We start from the raw sequence: 20213 nt of genomic DNA on the forward strand, positions 1-20213 counted from the left end.
CTAATGTAGCTGGAGGCTGCCACTCTCTCCTCTAGCTAATCCCTTCTATAGAGACAGGAGAGGGTATCTGATTTGTAGAACATAATCATAAAGAGGCTCATTTTTTTTTCAAATGTTAGTTTTAGTAAAAACTAACACTTCTGAGTATATTCTACTTGTCAGGTGAGGTTATAGGTATTTTAATTACATAACCCATACAACAGTGCTATAGGTTGATACTATTATCTCCACTGTATACATAAAGACACCGAGGAACAGAGATGTTGAGTAATCTGTCCAGGGTCACAGAGCTAAGGAGCAGTGAAGTTCAACTAGTCTGACTCCAGAGCCTATGGTCCTAACCACTGTGTACACATTTAGTTGATAGCTTTTACTAATTTTTCACAAGATCTTTCTTTATCCGTTGGAAATCTCTCTCTACTCAGGTGCCCATTCTCCTCCCTTTTGATTTCCTGTCATTGGTCAATTATTAACTGATCTAAACAGAGGCGGTGTAGAGTGGCGATGAACTGCAAGCCCTCTAGGGCCACCTGCTTGGATCCCATGTGCTTCTGCTTCCTTGCCTGTCTTGTGAATTACGATAGTACCTATATCATAAGATTGTAGGGATGAGTAAATGAATACATATAAAGTGCTCAGAACAGTGGCTGAGACACAGTAAGCAATCTGTAAGAATTTCACACACACACACACACTTTCATCAATGGGTTTGAAAGTGTTTTTAGCAAGTCTTCAAAATCAATTTCATGAACTTCAGGAAATCCTGCCTCTTTTTCAAGGCTTGAGATTTCCCAGTGGATGTGCATTTTGATTGGATTGGATTGTCGAACATTTACAATATCAGGCAGTCATAGGAGCTAAGGTAATTGGAGGGAACCCAATTGGCGGAAACCAACACTAGGTTTAAATGTGGAGGGTTATTTGAGTAAGGGCTTATTAGATAAACAATCAATACTGAATAAATACTGTTATGTTATAACTTTTTTCTCCGTGTCATCTTGTAACTGAAATTTAGAGAGCAAGAACCATCTGTTCTCTTCTTATTTCCATTATAGATATGAAGAATCCGATTTAGGATGGCTATATGCCCACGGTTATACAGTGGTTAAACAGTAAGGTCAACATGCTACCATTCCTACTCTTAATGCTGTACTACATAGGGGGAGATGGAGAAAAGGAGGGGGAGAGAGGCAGGGAGGAGAGAAATCAGAGACCCACTTCCATTTGAAATAGCCTTTCATTCTTCCTATCCATCTATACTGTCCTGATTTTCAAGGACCAGCTTCCTTAGAAAAACCCCCTAAACATCGCACAAAATTGTGAATGATTTTATCTTCCCTATCATTTATTACTCACATATGACATTATTTTGTCAGTTATCTTTTTACCTAAGACTTCTCTACCTGTTATGTACAAGCTACTTAATCTCAGGAACTGTATTTTATAGCATTCTGTGAATCCTCCATATCGCCTAACATAGTGCCTTGTACATCACAATGTTCAATGGAATATCTTTTGCTAATGATAATTATCACTGATTCAAATAATAAGAATATTGCCCACCATTTACCAACTCTTGGCTATGCAGAGTTGTTTCCACACATTTAATATTTCACTTGATCGTGACACTAGTCTATGAGGCAGGAATATAATCACCAGCTCAGAGCCTAGAAATGTTATCCAAGATCAAAGAGCTAAAACACAGAGCTGGAGTTCATCCCCAGCCCTCTTCTGTGCTGCTCAGAAGCTATTGGTTATAAGAAGAGGGCAAAGCAACCAGAAATCTCATTTTGTGAGATTAATTTTTGAATGTTCCATCCACATCAGCTAAAGGCATATTTGTTTCTTGGTCCTTATTCCCTATGAGTATAAAGAAAAAAAAATACCTACAGAAAAAGAGATTTAGGTCCCCAATCCTTTAAACCCATGTACTTAAACCACAGAAAGAAGCTGAAACAATAACAAAAGAATACAGGGGAATTAATTAGCTTTTTTTTCATCAGCTGCATTATCTTTTCCTTCTAGAAATACCATTAATTTCACCTTTAAACAATAATTGTTCCTGCCACCAAAAGACCCCAAATTAATGATCAAAATGGCTTGCAGTTCTATAAAACTTTGTTTGTCAAAGCACTTTTATACACATTATCTCCCCATTCTTACAAACCTCCAGACAGGCAGACATGAGAAAGGACTGATGAAAATAGGCTTCAAAACACTTCCTTGCCTCCTGGTCCACACCCCAGACCCCAAGTAAGGGCTGGCAGCCCTTGCGATGCAAAGGTCAAAGAAAGTCTACTCTAAATAATGAAAACAGCATCAAAAGTGAGAACTAAAAACCAAACACTAACAAACTTCATTCCCAAATAAATGTGATGGCAGCGTATGATATTAGCAGGCTTGGTTCTGACAGTTTCAGAACAGCAGCCCCTATTCCTCGGTCCAAAGTTTCCACAGGAGCCAGGCACCTCCACACTGTGGGCTCACAGAAAAGAAGTTCAAATCACACTCCAAATGTCAACCCTTTAGGGTTCCATGAAAGGCCCATTGTTCTGGATTCCATTTCAGAGGTGTTCAGCAGAATTCCTGGAATGCCATATCTTTTGGGCAATGTGACTGAAACCAAAAATAGCCCGTCCCACAACAGGTAACATAATGGGGCACACTGCCAGGTTTCAGCCTAAAGACACGTGGTTGGCAGCCAACTTCCGCTTCCTGTCATTCACGCAGGCAGAACCACGGTGCACTAGCTGGTCACCACTGATTTTAATGTACAAACCAGGCAAACCAACTTTTTTGGCCACTGAAATGGTAAATTCTTGTAAGTATCCTAGCAACAACTGTTTGAGCACCCTTTCCTGTGACTTCAGTCAAGATTTTTGACCCTCGTTAGCCCCATTCTTTAACAACTGGCCTTTACAACCTTGTACTTAGCCTACTTATTCAACCATGAGGCACTGAATTTTTTTCAGCTCCTTTGAAGTTTCACATTGGTATTTTCAGAATTATAGTATATAACATATATTTTTTTAAAAAGCAATTACTATGTACACCATGTTCTCAACGTTGATGGGATCACTGTGTCCAAATTCCATTTAATGGGTCAAATGAGTTTTGATTAATCTTTAACTGGAAATGTATTATCCAAAAAAATGTCATAAGCAAGAAAACAAGTTGAGAAAAGCAATAATGTGAAAGAATATATTAACAAAAAACTTTACCAAACTTTATAAATTTCAACTTTGAGGACAATCCACAATTTATATGAAATGAATGATAATTTTCTAAATTTACATATAGCATAGAATGTTTCTCATATTTCTTTCTACCCGTTCTCCAGCGGCACCAGTTCCCCTTCACTCCAGCACCATCTGCCTCCCCACTTCCCCCGACTCCCACTCCAGACACATATCCCCCACTCACTATCCAGCCTATGGAATAAAGCCCACACTTTCATTTTGGCCTCCGTCCCTTCTCAATCTCATTCTATAAAACTTTGTTTCTCAAAGCACTTTTATACACATTATCTCCCCATTCTTACAAACCTCCAGACAGGCAGACATGGGAAAGGACTGATGAAAATAGGCTTCAAAACACTTCCTTGCCTCCTGATTCACACCCCAGACCCCAAGTAATCTTCCCAGCTCTCTTTTGTACTCTCCCAAATGAACCCGATATTCTAACAATTCCGTGTGCCATTTCCCAAAACTACAGCATTGCCTTTTTCTGTCTCCCCACCTCCATGTGCCTCCTTACAGCATGGAATGCCTTCCTCTTCTGCCCTCTATAAAATTCACACTTCCTACTGGACCTTCCTCTCAATCAGGGCACCAGCACTGAGCTCTTAGTCCAGACCTCCATGGCATTAACTGTGAAGCCACTTACAAGTCCATTGGCCTTTGGAATCGCAACACTTCCTGCTCCAATATTAGATGAGTCTTTAAGCAACATCTTCCCATTGCCTTTTGCCTAACCTCAGCTACTTCTCTGCATTCTAATACATTTAGACTGTACCTTGCCCATTACACTTAAATCCTGTCTTGTCTTCCTTGTTATAATCTCATCTTATTAAATTGTAAGCAGCTTGAGGATAGAACTTGTGCCTAATTAATCTTTTTTCAATACTGCACAGCAACTGGCATTTTAACAAGCTCAAGTGTTTGTTGAATGAATGAGGAAATTAATAATGAATACTCTTAGGGGAAGAATGAATATGAAGAAGACAAATTATTATAAGCTTTTCCTTTCATGCTAAGTCAGCTGCTAATTACAAAAAATCGATTCACCTCTAACCTCCTAAAGAAGTATTAGGATCCTGGACATTAAGAAATGAAGACTGTTGGCCAGATGCGGTGGCTCAGGCCTGTAATTCCAGCACTTTGGGAGGCTAAGGTGGGAAGATTACTTGAGCCCAGGAGTTCAAGACCAATCTGGGCAATACAGTGAGACCTCCTACAAAAGAATTTAAAAATTGGCTGGGCATCATGGCACTCGCCTTTATAGTCTCAGCTATTTGGGTGGTTGAGGTAGGAGTATGACTTGAGCCCAGGAGGTTAAGGCTGTCTTGGACTGTGATAGCACTGCTGCACTCCAGCCTGGACAACAGAGCAAGACCCTGTCTCAAAAAAAAGAAGAAGAAAGAAGAAAGAAGGAAGAAGGAAGAAGGAGGAGAAGAAGGAGAAGGAGAAGAAGAAGAAGAAGAAGAAGAAGAAGAAGAAGAAGAAGAAGAAGAAGAAGAAGAAGAAGAAGAAGAAGAAGGAGAAGAAGAAGAAGAAGAAGAAAGGAAGATTGTTTTAAAAATAATTATAGCAAAACAGTTATTTGAATATTGATCTATCAGTGGCATTTGATATAGCTGATCATTCTTCCCTGATACACTTTCTTCACTGGTCTCCACACTCCTGATTTTCCCCTTTACTTCTAGCTATTCCTGGGTCCTCCCTATCTCCCTGACCTCTAAAGACTGGAGACTACTAGGACTCAGTCCTTGGACCTCTGTCTAGTTTTTTCTTATTTACTCTCACTCCCTAGATAATCTCAGTCAATCTCAGGGCTTCACATACCTTCTCATGCTGATGACTCTCACATTCATATTTCTAACCTGGTTCCCCTTCATCTAATTTCAAAACTGCTGCCAGTATAGTCCTGTTAATATGTAAATCAGACCACAGCTCTCCTCTGTTCAAAACTCTCTTGTGTCATAGTAAAAGTCAAAGACCCTGTAGGCCCCGAGGACTGCATAGTCTGAGGGATCCCTGCTTCTCCCTCATGTCCTGCTGTTCTGCCCACCTTTACTTTTCTCCCAGCACACTGGCCTCCTGTTTTAGAAATCTTGCAATTTCTGTTCCCTGTAACAAGCATGTTCTTTCCCAGATGACCCACTTCCTCACTTACTTAGATTCTACTGAAAATCCATCTTTTCTGCAAGACTTGGCTTAGACACGCAATCTTTGACTGCTTAACCCAACATTTCCATCCTTCTTTGCAACTTTAATTTTTATACTGAGCACCTACCACTCTGCAAGATACCACACATTTTATTATTTATTTTGCTTAATGTCTGTCTCAATCACTAGAATGCAAGATCCTTAAGGGAGGAATTTGTGTCTGCTTTGTTCACTACTCAATACCAAGCGCCTAGGAGAGCTCTGTACATAGTATATGATCAACAGGTAACTATTGTATAAATGAATGAGCTAGCATACTGAATACAAGAAGAAAGGCTTCTGTAAAGAAAAAACAGATGTGGTAAGCTAAAACAGAACTTCACATTGCTCGTATACTGAAATAAAATCCATCTTTCATGGGACAAGCCTTTTCATGGACACATAGTATACACAGTTTTAATGAGAAAATCACTTACATTTCATTGTATGTAAAGTCTAGCTCTAAATTTCTATCATGTTAGCATTTTAATAGTCAAGGTACATAATAAAGCAAACTGAGGCAAAAATCTTCCATAATATTCTACATTAAGATATTAGTAAGAACGTAACATATTTAATACAACCGATGCATTATTTACAGAAAACCTGAAACAAAATAAACCACTTAAAATCACGTGAAGCCAGATCTTCAGAAGTAATAATTCAAACATCCTATATGCCATCAAGATACTTTCCAAAATGGAATATGATTTGCTCTTTTTCCAATAGCTTAAAAAATGCACAAACCAGTAATGAACCCTGGTAGTGAAACAGTTACAAGAGCAATTTAATACTTTATGCCTTCACCTTGACCCAACTTATCAACCCAAGTCACAAGCAGGCCTGCCAAAGTGTACAGATCTCAGCGCACCTGCAGGGAACAAGGCTCTGAACTGTTTCCTCATACTGCAGGCTGCCTGGAATCACCCAAGTTAGCCAAATTAAAAAGACTCTCATCTCCAACTAAAATGAACAAATACCTGATTAAGCGACACCTGATTTTGCAGAATGAATAAAAATAATAATGTTATTAGGCTGCAAAGAGTTGTAGAAAATGTTTAGGTATCAATGAGTTCACATACACACATTAGGAAATATTTAAAGCATAAATATTTTAAATGTAAAACACTTTGAAGTGTTTCTAAGTAAAACATTAAAATGAATATAGTCGACAGCTTGCATTTACATTTTGTCTTACAGTTTACCAAATTCTGTGACATTTATGAGGAATTGGCAAACTAGAGCCCACAGGCTAAATCCAGCACAATGCCTCTTTTGTAAATAAAGTTTTATTGGAACACTGCCACACTCATTTGTTTACATATTGTCAAGGATGTTTTTGGCTACAACAGCAGAATTACATAGTTGCAAACAGAGACCATATGGGCTGCAAAATCAAAAAGATTTACTATCTGGCCCTATACAGGAGAAATTTGCCAACCCCAGACTTACACTATCTCACTTAATCGTCACGTCACCCTATTCAGAAAGCTAGTGGAGTCAGACAGAGCTCAAACCTTCTACCACAACAACACTATTTGTCCTCAAATGTGAAAAGAACAAATGCTCTGAGATGTACCTTTTCTCAGAGTCATAACAGCAGAATATATCAGGCATACTGTCACCTGGCTCCTGCTACGACTCACCATACACTTATCAGCAGACAGTTACTTGATTTGGATATAGTCTATAGCCAATGGAAGAATTTCTATATCAACCCAGATAACATATAAGAAGGAATCCACAAATCTGGTCCTCAGAACTGCAGCTTTCAAACTTTACTCTATATCTGAATCATCTGGAATCGTCAAAGAAAAATTATTGTCTCATCAGAAAGTGACATAGATTAATGGATGCCTAAGGGTTAAATCTATGTTAAAGCAAATTAGTAAAATGTTAATTGTAGAATCTAGGCAGTGGGATTATAAGTGAAATAATTTTTGTAAGTGAATAATTTTAAGGGAATTATTTTATTTATTTATTTATTTATTTATTTATTGACAGCATCTGGCTCTATCACCCAGGCTGGAGTACAACGGCACGATTTCAGCTCACTGCAACCTCCACCTCCTCAGTTCAAGCAGTTCTCCTGCTTAGCCTCCCAAGTAGCTGAGATTACAGGCATCCACCACCACGTCTGGCTAATTTCTGTATTTTTAGTAGAGACAGGGTTTCACCATGTCGGCCAGGCTGGTCTCGAACTCCTGACCTCAAGTGATCCACCCACCTCAGCCTCTCAAAGTACTGGAATTACAGTGTGAACCACTGTACCCAGCCTTAAGTAAAATTTTAATTTTCACTTAAAATGATTTCAGTTCTATATATTCCAAGATTTTCAAAATAAAATATTAGGGAAAAAAAATGCATTGCTTATTCCTAAGGTTCACTGAAGCAGAATATCCCAAAATGAGACAGAACATGTGATTTTTGAAAAGTTCTCAGGGAGATTCTGATGCCACAATAGGTGTGGGAACTACTGCTAAAGAGTGTCAGTCTGTATCAACAGAACTAATCATTTAGCCTATAGGTTCTCAAAGTATGGTCTAGGGATCCCCAGGGTTCCCTAAGATGGCAACAGTGTGACTGCAGAAGCAGATATGAACATCCGTCTGTCTTCTCTCACAGTCTGGCATGAAAGTGAACTCCACAAGTGCAAAGAAATGCCACCATCCTCATTAAATTTGTTTTGGAAAATATGGGAGTTTTCCCATTACAAATGCCATGTTAAGATGTAATGGAGTCTACGTTACATTCATATTATTAAACATTTTTAAAATGTATCATTTTAAATTTCTAATATGATAAATATCAATTGATATAAAGCAAAGCTCTTTGGGAGTCCTGAAAGCAAATATACGAGAACTGTTAATCCAGGCAATATACAGAGACAATAAAACACAAGTTCCAGGATCAGAGGTCCCAGATTCAATTCTTAGTTCTACCCTTTGATGGGCTGAATGACTTTGATCAAGTCAACTAATCATTGAGTTCAGTTTTTTTTTTTTAACCTGTAAGTTGGGGATAATTAGAGTGTCACCTCAAAAGGTTGTAGTGACAAATAAATGAGGATAAATTGTGAGTAGTGCTCAGCATCTAGTATGCCCTAAATAAATGTTGACAACTAATCTTGTTACTATTAGGTTGGTGCACAGGTAATTGTGGTTTTTGCAATGATTAATACTATCATTTAGTTAAAAGCACTCAACATGAAGCAATATTTGGAGAAGATGAATTTTAAAAACTAAATTTACATAGCCTAGCAGTCAACTGTACAAATTTAAGTTTCAGGCTCCAAAATAAAGCCATCACAGCTCTCCCAGGTCCCCCACAAAACCTTCTGCCTGTTAAAATTCCTTCATTGGGGTGCTTTTACTTTTCGGGAGCCCTGGTTTACCTCAGAGGGTTTGGGGAGCCTCAGAGGGTTTGGGGACAGTCATTAACATTTGGAGTTAAGATCATCGGCCTGACATGGTAAAGCTAGAGAATATTTTCTAATTTTGGAGGGAGTTAGAAATCAGAGAGAAAATGTGGTCTAAATTAATTCAGTAAACAAACTGCGATGCTAAAAAGTAGGCTTGGATTGTAAATGATAAACGATGTGGTCAAGCCAATGTCTAAGTAAATTATTTTAGTTTTTATTATTGCCATTCTGACAATCTATGATAGTACAGTCATAAAGCAAATGACACCAAGCTTATGTTTCTCTGTCTGTAGATTTGTCTTCTCGCAGCAGACCATACTACACTACTCCTCAATAACCATCAATGGCTCTCCCTTGTCTCTTAAATAGTCCATACATCTTAGCATGGCATCCATGACACTCATTGCCTGACCACATGCTAAATGCCTGTTTCCTTCCCCCACAAAAAACCCTTTCTCCACTTTTCATTCTAGTTACACTTAATGACTCATTGTTCCCTGAAAAAGCCATATGTTTTCATGCCAGTATTTACCTAATTGCCTCTAATGGGTTAGGAAACATTAAACAGATTTTTCCTACAGGACTTCTGACAAATCTCCCAAGAAACGAATACAGTATCAGAAATCAAGACAATCAGGCTCAATGAAGTTATATAACTTGCTCAAGGTCACACAGCTAGTAAATGAGGATACTGATATTCAAATCCAGATCTGACTGATTTTAAAGGCAATGCTAGATAGAGCCAGAGGTGGTGGCTCTTACATGTAATCCCAGCACTTTGGGAGGCTGAGGAGGAAGGATGATGGCTTGAGTCCAGGAGTTTGAGACCAGCCTGGGCTACATAGCAAGACTTTTTATTACAAAAAAAAAAAAAAAAAAAGCCAATGCTCTTTCCCTTAGCTGCACTATTCTGGTAAGTTTAGCACTTAAATGCTAGTGTGAGAAAGCAGGGCTTACAAATGACCTTCTTAAATGGGTAGAGTAGATAAAATACTTTCCTGTCTCCTTTACCCTGCTTTGATATACTTGCCAATGATTACAAAACTGATCAAATATGGATAGTTTGCATAATTCAGAACTAACTAGCTATACCCCTCACAACTACAAAAAATAAGGCATTGCCTATTTTTTAAAACATTTTAAAATTTGTAGTCCAGGGTGTCACTATGTTCCCCAAACTGGTCTCGAACTCCTGGGCTCAAGCAATCCTCCCACCTTGGCCTCCCAAAGTGCCAGGATTATAGATAGGTATGAGCCACCACACCTGGCCAGCTACTTACTTTTTAATATGCAAGCATGAAAATGATGGGGGAAGATGTGGTGACTCTTCTGTGATTGCTATTCTTCTAAAAGTCTAACCTTTTGCTAACTTTGTTTCAAAAGCAGATATAGATCTCAGTTACGATTGGGACATCCGGACTGACTTCTCTGTGCCTCCTGGAACAGGAAGCAGCTATAGCATGAAGCTACGTGTCCTGAGTATAACAACAGAAGAGAGAAGGGGACTTACGTCTTATAACTGATAATAGTGAAATTAATAGCTTCCCCAAATCACCCTGATGAGCTATTTAAACATCTTACTTGGAGATTACATTTTCTCAGATAGTTCTTTTATTTACACAGTACTAATGAAAAAAAGCTAAAGCAAAATTTATATTCCTTTTGCAGTTTGTCATAGTAAGAGCTCCAAATGGCATTTCATAATAAATACAACTATTGTAGATGTAGTTGTAGTTGTAAATAATACTGTAGATAGATAATAATTATTCCCGAAAGACTAAAAACATTGAGATAATAAATACTTAATCATTGAAATAAAAAGTATAAAAGTAAGTAGCTACCATAATTTGTGGCTCAGTTCCCCATGGAAAGCTTATTTCCTCTCAAGAAAAAAGAAAATAGAACACAATAAGCAATATCACAAAAGAAAAAGGAAACCATAAATGATGCCACATAATCTTTTTTTTTTTTTTTTTTTTTGAGACAGAGTCTCACTCTGTCGCCCAGGCTGGCGTGCAGTGGTGTGGTCTCGGCTCACTGCAACCTCCGCCTTCTGGGTTCAAGCAATTCTCTGCCTCAGCCTCCCAAGTAGCTGGGATTACAGGCACTTGCCACCACACCCAGCTAACTTTTTGTATTTTAGGTAGAGACGGGGTTTCACCATCTTGGCCAGGCTGGTCTCGAACTCCTGACCTCGTGATCCACCCGCCTCGGCTCGTGAATGATGCCACACAATCCTATTTCAATCCTGCACTTCTGCAGTTTTTGTTTAAAACTCTTAAATGAAATTCTAATATTTCAAACCATCCTTAGTAATTCTTATATTGCAGATTTTATCTTCACTGCCCCCTGGGAACCTCTCTGCAAAATACTCCCCTTGCTACCACTCTGGGCAGAGTCGGTGCCCCTCTCATACAGACAACCTTGAAAGCCATCACTTGAGCCCGCTGCAGTCCCTTCTCCACAGAGGCCAGTACCGTCACTCAGAGTGAAACCTCCATGTGCACAGCAGAGGGAGGCCTGCCAGGCCCGCCCCACGCGTGCCTTTCCTCACCAGCCTTCTCCTCACACCTCCAATACTGAAGGCTCATTTTTGCTTCCTCTTTCCTTTGCCTGGGTCTTTGCTTGACTAGTTCGTGGCCCCTCCTCGGAGTGCCTTCCCTGGAGAGCCACTGTGTGAAACAGCACCCCCATCCTCCACGCTACCACTCTCCACCCCTTACCATGCTTAATTTTCTTGACGGCACTTACTAATCTATTTGTGATTACGTGACTGCCATCTATGTTCCCCATTAGACTAAGCTCTATGATGGCAGATTTGTTGTCATTGATGTCTGGCTTGCCATGTGTTCCTGAGGCCCAGAAGTGACTGGCACAGGGTGGGCATTCCAAAAGTGTTAAATGAGTTCCAGCTCTCCACAATGTTTTTCTCTTCTGCAAATGCATATAACACCGATGATTTTCTTTTTTTTTTTTTTTTTTTTTGAGACGGAGTCTCGCTCTGTCGCCCAGGCTGGAGTGCAGTGGCCGGATCTCAGCTCACTGCAAGCTCCGCCTCCCGGGTTCACGCCATTCTCCTGCCTCAGCCTCCAGAGTAGCTGGGAATACAGGCGCCCGCCACCTCGCCCGGCTAGTTTTTTGTATTTTTTAGTAGAGACGGGGTTTCACCGTGTTAGCCAGGATGGTCTCGATCTCCTGACCTTGTGATCCGCCCGTCTTGGCCTCCCAAAGTGCTGGGATTACAGGCTTGAGCCACCGCGCCCGGCAACACCGATGATTTTCACAGTAACCTGAAGTTGCTTTCTATTGTTCTCTGGGGGATGCATATAGGTAGACTTATATAAAGTATTTTCCACTTATTTTGCATCCAGGAGGGAGTTATAGGGCCTAGTATTTATTTAAAACATAAATGATGCTTAAAGCTTGCTAACTTGGCACAACTTTCAATCTGTTGCTACCTGTTAGAAAAAGGACAAAGTTGTTTATATCATTCACAACATATCAGCTATTATCTAGACATAGATATTCCCCCACAAGATATGATAAAACTTAAGAAGATCTACTAGAAAAGATAAAAGAAAATCTGTCAAGAATAACATATTCTCCAGACAAATTTAAAAGTTTGTTTAAAACAGTGATTTCCGGCCTGGCCCGGTGGCTCACGCCTGTAATCCCAGCACTTTGGGAGACCGAGGTGGGCGGATCACGAGGTCAGGAGATCGAGACCATCCTGGCTAACACAGTGAAACCCCATCTCTACTAAAAAAAAAATACAAAAAACTAGCCGGGCGTGGTGGCAGGCGCCTGTTGTCCTAGCTACTCGGGAGGCTGAGCCAGGAGAATGGCGTGAACCTGGGAGACGAAGCTTGCAGTGAGCAGAGACTGTGCCACTGTACTCCAGCCTGGGCGACAGAGCAAGACTCCGTCTCAAAAAAAAAAAAAAAAAAAAAAGTGATTTCCACTGAATTTGGCTCCAAGTAGTCTTCTATTAGCTCTTTGGTACATGAGTACACTTTGGAGTGAAAATGAAATTCAATATTGATTTTTAAAACCTTGTTTACGTTATCACTAACTCACTACCACCATTAGCAAATATCCAATAAAGTCAAACAAAACATGCTGAAATTGAGTATCTGTTATACTCAAAAGTCATATAACTTTTATATGACTTTTTTTTGTATGACTTGTTTTTATATAAACAAGAAGTTAGAGCTTCATATACAGCAGAGAATGTCAACTCTGCATTTATTCATTGAACAAATAAAATCAGACATTCAGGATAAAGACCATGTGTGAAGTACCATGGTTTGCACATTCTAGACCCTAGTCACACTTTTCACTTTATAGTAATTGAATAACTATGATAATGGTCATATTGTAACAAATACTTGGCCAGGCTAGTGACTAGCTAATTAAGTCTTTTATAAGAGTGCAACAATTTAAAGCAAAGGGAATCTTGCCTGACAATTATAGAAATTAAAATACTCCACGAAGTTTGGCAATTTATTCTGAGACTGAAAAGTCTTTCAAAAACTAAGTAGCAGCATGTAATCACCTTCAAATTATGTAATATCTACTGAATATACAGTAGTCTATACTCCACTATACAAGTTTTTCTGGTGTCAGTAAAGACTGTTTGGCCATAGTTATTGTTCCAGGGTCATGTTAGTTCTTTTTACCATTTAATAATATTAGGAGTTCTTTAAACATTTATCTTTTATAGAACTTTATAAAAATTTACTATTTGCATTAATTGCTATGGATTGTTGTTTGATCCATAAATCCTATGGATTGTTAATCCATAGGAATGGATCAACATTTTTTAAAACATGCTTTAAAAACACTAGCAAACATTCTCTACCCTGTGTTGTGTGAACTTCGAAAAGTATTGCAACCAAACAAAACTAAGTACAATGTAAAAGTTAAAGGGCCTATGCCCTTTAACTTTTTAGCCTAAGGACCAGTACCACCCAAGTGTTTGTTTGTGTTGATGATTTGGATACATTTGTAAAATGTTGGGTTCTGTGTTGTTACAGAGTTGCTGCAACTACCAAGAGGCAGGGGAAGGAATGAATGGTGCTGTTGATGTCCTTAAAATACCTGGTTCTGCAGAAAACTCCCAGCAGTCACAGGCTTTCAGGACACCACTGGAAAGAGGGCGTATGGGACACGTGGACAAGTCACCCATTCTATGGCAGCACCTGGTCAGACATTTCTTTTATTGAAAAAAATTACATTATTGAAAGAAAAGTGTATTTTAGGAAATTGCACTCTGTTTTTACTATAACATAGTTCAAAAGCAAGCAATGCTATAGTCCTTCACGTGGTCTGTCAAAGTACTAAGAATACACCACTACCACTACCACTACCACTAATAACATATTTTGTTAGACTTTGCTCTCATCGCCTAAGCAGATGCAATCTAAGTTATAGAGAGACTTGGGGGGAAGGAGGATCATGAAATAATGCCTAATGCTTATGCTTAGCTATAATATTCCAATTATTTACAATTCCCAGCGAAAATGCTACATTAGTAATTTTCAAGTAAATTTCTTCTTGTCACTCTTCTTTAGGGACAATGTTTTCACTTGAGCTAGCTCCTGTCCTAGCAGGTTTCACAGGATTGAAAGACTCCAGCTATTGTAGGCCAATGCCAGTTCTGGCTGCGTCCTTAAACCTTTCAAGGGATTTCATCTCATTCTAAGAATATGAAGTGATATTCAATATTAAAGAACCAACATCAAACAGCTATTCTATAAGGTTCTTTTATACAGCAAAGTTTCATAGGATTTGCATTTAAGTCATTTGTCAGTTCTTTACTGACATCTGGAAAATCCACCCTGATTTATAAATAAAATCAATGACACTGGCCAGGTCTTCAGGGTTTCAAGTACCTGTGCAAGGACAATGCACTTGTTATTAACCCAAAAGTGTATTACGGTGCACACCATGCCTCTTGTCTGGAGAAAAGAAGTCATTGAACCAATAACAAAATCATATTTCACATAGAGACACTTTTTTTTTTTTTTTTTTTGAGACAGAGTCTCACTCTATCTCCTAGGCTGGAGTGCAATGGCGCGATCTTGGCTCACTGCCACTTCCGCCTCCCGGGTTCAAGTGATTCTCATGCCTCAGCCTCCCAAGTAGCTGGGATTACAGGCGACTGCCACTACGCTGGGCTAATTTTTGTACTTTTAGTAGAGAAAGGGTTTCGCCATGTTGGCCAGGCTGGTCTCAAACTCCTGACCTCAGGTGATTTGCCCGCCTTGGCCTCCCAAAGTGCTGGGATTACAGGTATGAGCCACGCGCCCGGTCCATAGAGAGACATTTGAATGAAAAAAGTCTTTGGAAAAGGTAAGAGACATAAAGTCATATTTTGGATAGGCAAACAGCAACCTCAATACAGCACTTGTAAAGTTGACGTCCCCGAGTGCATTCGAGGACTTTGATGAAGGCCACTGGGCGAGGACCGTCATGGGTTCCATATAATCTGCAGAAGGCCTCGGTTTGCAAAGTCCTACCCAGATGAATCACCTCTGGTATTGAAAGGCCTGACTGCCCCCTGAGGTTTCTAGTAGATCCAGGTATTTTACAAATGTTTCATCTACAAGCAAGTCTGGTCTGAGCTTCTATAAAAAGCACCCAAAGGCAAGTCAAGGTTAAGCGTGTCACCAGCCCCAAAGCAAATAACCAAGGACTAGCTGGACCTCCAAGCCCTGAAGGCCTGGACATGAGCTGCTGCTGGCGCCCTAAGGCTGACTCCCGCCTCTTTCCATCTGGTACTATGTCCTGTGGAGCCCGCCCTAGGCTGGCACGAAGGTAGTCTTCCCCCACCTCCCCCTAGCCCCACTTACTGTTGCTGGACTTGAGGTCCCGGTGCAAGATGGGCACGAAGGCCTCTTCGTGCAGGTAAAGCATGCCCCGCGCTATCTGCACGGCCCAGTTGACCAGCACGTGCGGAGGGATGCGGCGCGCGCGGCGGGGGCCGGGCGCGCGCGGGTCCGGGGCGGCGTTGGCAGCGGCCAGGGCACGGTTGAGCGCTCCGCCGCGGGCGAACTCCAGCACCAGGCAGAGGTGCGGCTGCTGCAGGCACACGCCGCGCAGCTCGATGATGTTTGGGTGCCGCAGCATGGCGAAGAGCCGAGCCTCGCGCCGCACGCTCTCGGCTGCCGCCGCAGCGTCCTGCTCCGGGTCCCGGCGCGCCGCCTTCACCGCCACCTCTTGGCCCTGCCAGGTGGCGCGGTACACCTGCCCGAAGCCCCCCGCGCCGATGAGCTCCTTCAGCTCCAGCCGCTCGAAGGCGACGTGCACCGGGGAGCTGGGCCGCGGGGGCGGCGGCGCAGGCGGCGGCGCGGGGCTGGCTGCCGGGCGGCAGGGAGCCACGTAGTTGGCGGGGAAGATGCCGAGGCGCCGCTGCACCTGGCCTGCCCACCAGCCCTCGTCGCCCGACACGGCGGCGTCCTGCGACAGCACCTCCACCAGCTGGCCGCGCCGCAGGCTCAGCTCGTCCTCGCCGCGAGCCTCGTAGTCATAGAGAGCGGCCCACAGCCCCGCGCCAGCCGAGGCCGAGCCTCCCGAGGAGGTGGACGACGAGGACGCTGAGCCGCCTGGGGCTCCCCGGGCCGAGGACACCGGGGTGTCGGCCGCGCACTCTGCGCCCGGCAAAGCCATGGGGGTAGCAGTGCGGGGAAGGCGGAGCGGGAGGCTGGGCTCAGCCTCCCGGGCGGCCCCGGGCGCGCATCGTCCGGCGGGGTGGCAGTCGGCGCCGGGGGAAGGCGAGGGGGAAGGAATCGCGATCGGTGACGGCAGCGATCACGGGCTTGCTGCCCAAAGGGCCCGGCCTCGGCCCGCGCTCCTGCCCAGCCGCCTCTCCTTCCGCAGAGGTCCTCGCAGCCGCAGGCGATGTCCCACCATGGTCGTGCCCAGGGCCTGCGGCCCGCCCGCCGCGCGCTCCTTAGCCCGATCCCAGGACGCCCCACCCTACCCTAGCCGCGCCAGGGCCGCCCCGCCCCCTCTGGGTCCATTCCGCGCTGCCCCCCTCCCGGGCCCGCCCCCTAGGCCTGTCCCCAGGGCCTTCCCGCCCCTCCCCCAGCCGCCCCGCCCTCTCCAGGTTCATTCCGCCCTCCTTGACCCGTCCCGGGCGCTCAGTCTGCGCCCGCCCTATGGGCCCGCCTTCCTGGGTTCGCCCCACCTTTCCCCACCAACTGCACCAGCCCGCCCCGCCCTCGCCAGGTTCACTTCCCTTTTCTGTGCCAGTCCCCAGAGCCTCGTCCCGCCCCTGGCGCCCGGGCCCGTCCCCCACCACCTTGGGCGAGTCCCGCCCCCTGGGCCTGCCTGGCTGGTCCCGCTCCGCCCCCGCCGCAGGTGCCCCGGAGCAATGGTGAGCCGCGCCCACGTGGCCTGGGAGGCGGGGTCGGCCGTCATCCGCTATACATTTTCGGGAGAGTTTAAATTAAGCCAAAGTAAGACTGAGGGAGTGGACGCTTCTCCAAGAAGCGGTGGGAGAGGGTCGAGAAGATGTGGGGCTTTAGGGTGTGGCGGGGAGAGGGAGAGTTGCAGTTCTGGGAGAGTGACAGGGAATCTCAGAACGGGCTGCAGAAGAAATTGTAGCGCAGTGCCAGATCTGGGCCAGTGCGTGTGGCAAGTCACCAAGCTAAGCGCGTTTGAGCCACCGTGCATCTCAGAACTGACTAGGTTACAGATTGCAGCGCAGAGTGACCCCTGGTCAGTATAGTCCCAGAAGCTCCATGATGGTCAATCCCTTGCTTATCTTTACTGTCTACTCAGATGGAAAATGCCCCAGTCTCCCTGGAAACCCACAGTTTTGGGTTTAGGAGGCATTGGCAATGGTTGGGTGCCAGAGGTTGACAGGTTACTGTGGCAGGTGATGAGGTTAAAAAGAAGCGTTTTATTATTAAAATTCTAAGATATTAGATTATCCTGTAGTAGGCCAGAATTTCCTAACTTGTGGATCTTGTACTTCCAATAACAGGAGGGACAATTTTAGATATTACGAGGATACAGTAACATTCTGAGTTACATAAAGAGAGATTTATTGCCTTTTCAGTTTTCTTTCAGTCTCTCAGATCAAACTATTTATTGGCTGTGTGACCTTGAGCAAGTTTCTTTATTTCTCTGTGACTCAGTTTTCTCATCTATAAAATGGGAATAATAAAAAATAGTACCTACTTTATAGGGTTTTTAGGAAGACTAAATGAATTAATAGTTTTACAGTTGGTCTTCTGCATCCGCAGAATCAACGAACAGCTAGTCAAAAATGTTTTTTAAAAAACCAAAAAATAGCAATACAATACAAATAATACAAATAAAATGCAGCATAACAACTATTTACATAGCATTTGCATTATAGTAGGTATTATTATTTTCTATTATGTTAGGTATATTAAGTAATCTAAGTATTTAAAGTATGGGCATGCTTTGGAGATATTGCAAGCTTGGTTCCAGATCACTGCAATAAAGCAAGTGACATGAATTTTTTGATTTCCCAATGCATATAAAAGTTATGTTTCCAGTATACTGTAATTATAAGTGTGCAATAGCATTGTGTCTAAAGAATGCTTATACCTTAACTTTAAGTACTTTATAGGTAAAGTGTGCTAATGATCATCTGAACCTTCAGCAAGTCATAATCTTTTGGCTGGCGGAGGGTCTTGCCTCTATGTTGATAGCTGCTGACTGATCAAGGCAGTGGTTGCATAAAAGTTGGAGTGGCTGTGGCAAACTCTTAAGGCAACAATGAAGTTTGTCACATGGATTGACTTTACCTTTCTCAAAAGACTTCTCCGTAGCATGGGAAGCTGTTTGATACCATTTTAACAACAGTAGAACTTCTTTGGAACTTGGAGTGATCCTTCTCAAACCCTGCTGCTATTTTACCAACCAAGTTTGTGATATTCAAAATCCTTTTTGTCATTTCAAAGTGTTCATAGCATCTCCTCTGGGAGTAGATTCCATCTCAAGAAACTTTTTTCTTTTTTTTTGCCTATCCATAAGAAGCAACTCTACTCGTCATCTGTTCAAGTTTGATCATGAGATTGTAGCAATTCAGTCACATTTTCAGTCTCCACTTCTAATTCCAGTTCTCTTGCTATTTTGACCACATCTGCAGTTCCTTTCTCCACTGAAGTCGTGAACTTCTCAGTCATTCATGAGGGTTAGAATCAACTTCTTCCAAACTCCTGTTAATGTTGATATTTTGACCTCCTCTCATTAATTATGAGTGGTTTTTTTTTTTTGGAGACAGTTTCGTTCTGTCGCCCAGGCTGGAGTGCAGTGGCCCGATCTCAGCTCACTGCAAGCTCCGCCTCCCGGGTTCGGGCCATTCTCCTGTCTCAGCCTCCTGAGTAGCTGGGACTACAGGCGCCCGCCACCTCGCCCGGCTAGTTTTTGTATTTTTTAGTAGAGACGGGGTTTCACTGTGTTAGCCAAGATGGTCTCGATCTCCTGACCTTGTGATCCGCCCATCTTGGCCTCCCAAAGTGCTGGGATTACAGGCTTGAGCCACCATGCCCGGCCGAATTATGAGTGTTTTTAATGGCATCTAGAATGGTGAATCCTATTTTCCTTGCCCATATCCCATAGCAGAGGAATTGCTATCTTTGGCCTTACAAAATGTGTTTCTTTTTTTTTTTTTTTGAAACGGAGTCTCTCTCTGTCGCCCAGGCTGGAGTGCAGTGGCGCCATCTCAGCTCACTGCAAGCTCTGCCTCCTGGGTTCACACCATTCTCCTGCCTCAGCCTCCCAAGTAGCTGGAAATACAGGTGCCTGCCAACACGCCCGGCTAATTTTTTGTATTTTTAGTAAAGACGGGGTCTCACCGTGTTAGCCAGGATGGTCTCAATCTCCTGACCTCATGATCCGCCCGCCTCGGCCTCCCAAAGTGCTGGGATTACAGGCGTGAGCCACCGTGCCCGGCCAAAATGTATTTCTTAAATAATAAGACTTAGAAGTCAAAGTGACTTTGTAATCCATGGGTTACTGAATGGGTGTTGTGTTAGCAGGCATAGAAACAACATTCATCTCCTTGTACATCTCTATCAGAGCTCTTGGGTGACCAGGTGCATTGTCAATGAGTAGTAATATTTTGAAAAGAATCGTTTTTTTCTGAGCAATAGGTCTTAGCAGTGGGCTTAAAATATTCAATAAACTGGCTGGGCGTGGTAGCTCACACCTGTAATCCCAGCCCTTTGGGAGGCCGAGGTGGGCAGATCACCTGAGGTCAGGAGTTTGAGACCAGCCTGGCCAACAATCTCTACTAAAAATACAAAAATTGGCCAGGTGTGGTGGTGCACGCCTGTAATCCCAGCTACGCAGGAGGCTGAGTCAGGAGAATCACTTGAACCCGG

At 42.9% G+C, this 20213-nt stretch overlaps 1 protein-coding gene across 1 annotated transcript in view; it reads right to left on the reverse strand.

The window, feature by feature from the left end:
• The window catches only part of MAP3K21 (mitogen-activated protein kinase kinase kinase 21), a 54739-nt gene extending 38000 nt beyond the window's left edge, over nucleotides 1-16739 (reverse strand). Inside the window, 1 exon segment of the mRNA NM_001265676.1 lies at nucleotides 15702-16739. Within this exon segment, the coding sequence (NP_001252605.1) occupies nucleotides 15702-16518 (817 nt within the window). The 5' untranslated portion in view covers nucleotides 16519-16739.
• Between the last annotated feature and the right edge of the window lie 3474 nt (nucleotides 16740-20213).

Source organism: Macaca mulatta, chromosome 1, assembly GCF_049350105.2.
Source record: "Macaca mulatta isolate MMU2019108-1 chromosome 1, T2T-MMU8v2.0, whole genome shotgun sequence".
NCBI lineage: Eukaryota > Metazoa > Chordata > Mammalia > Primates > Cercopithecidae > Macaca > Macaca mulatta.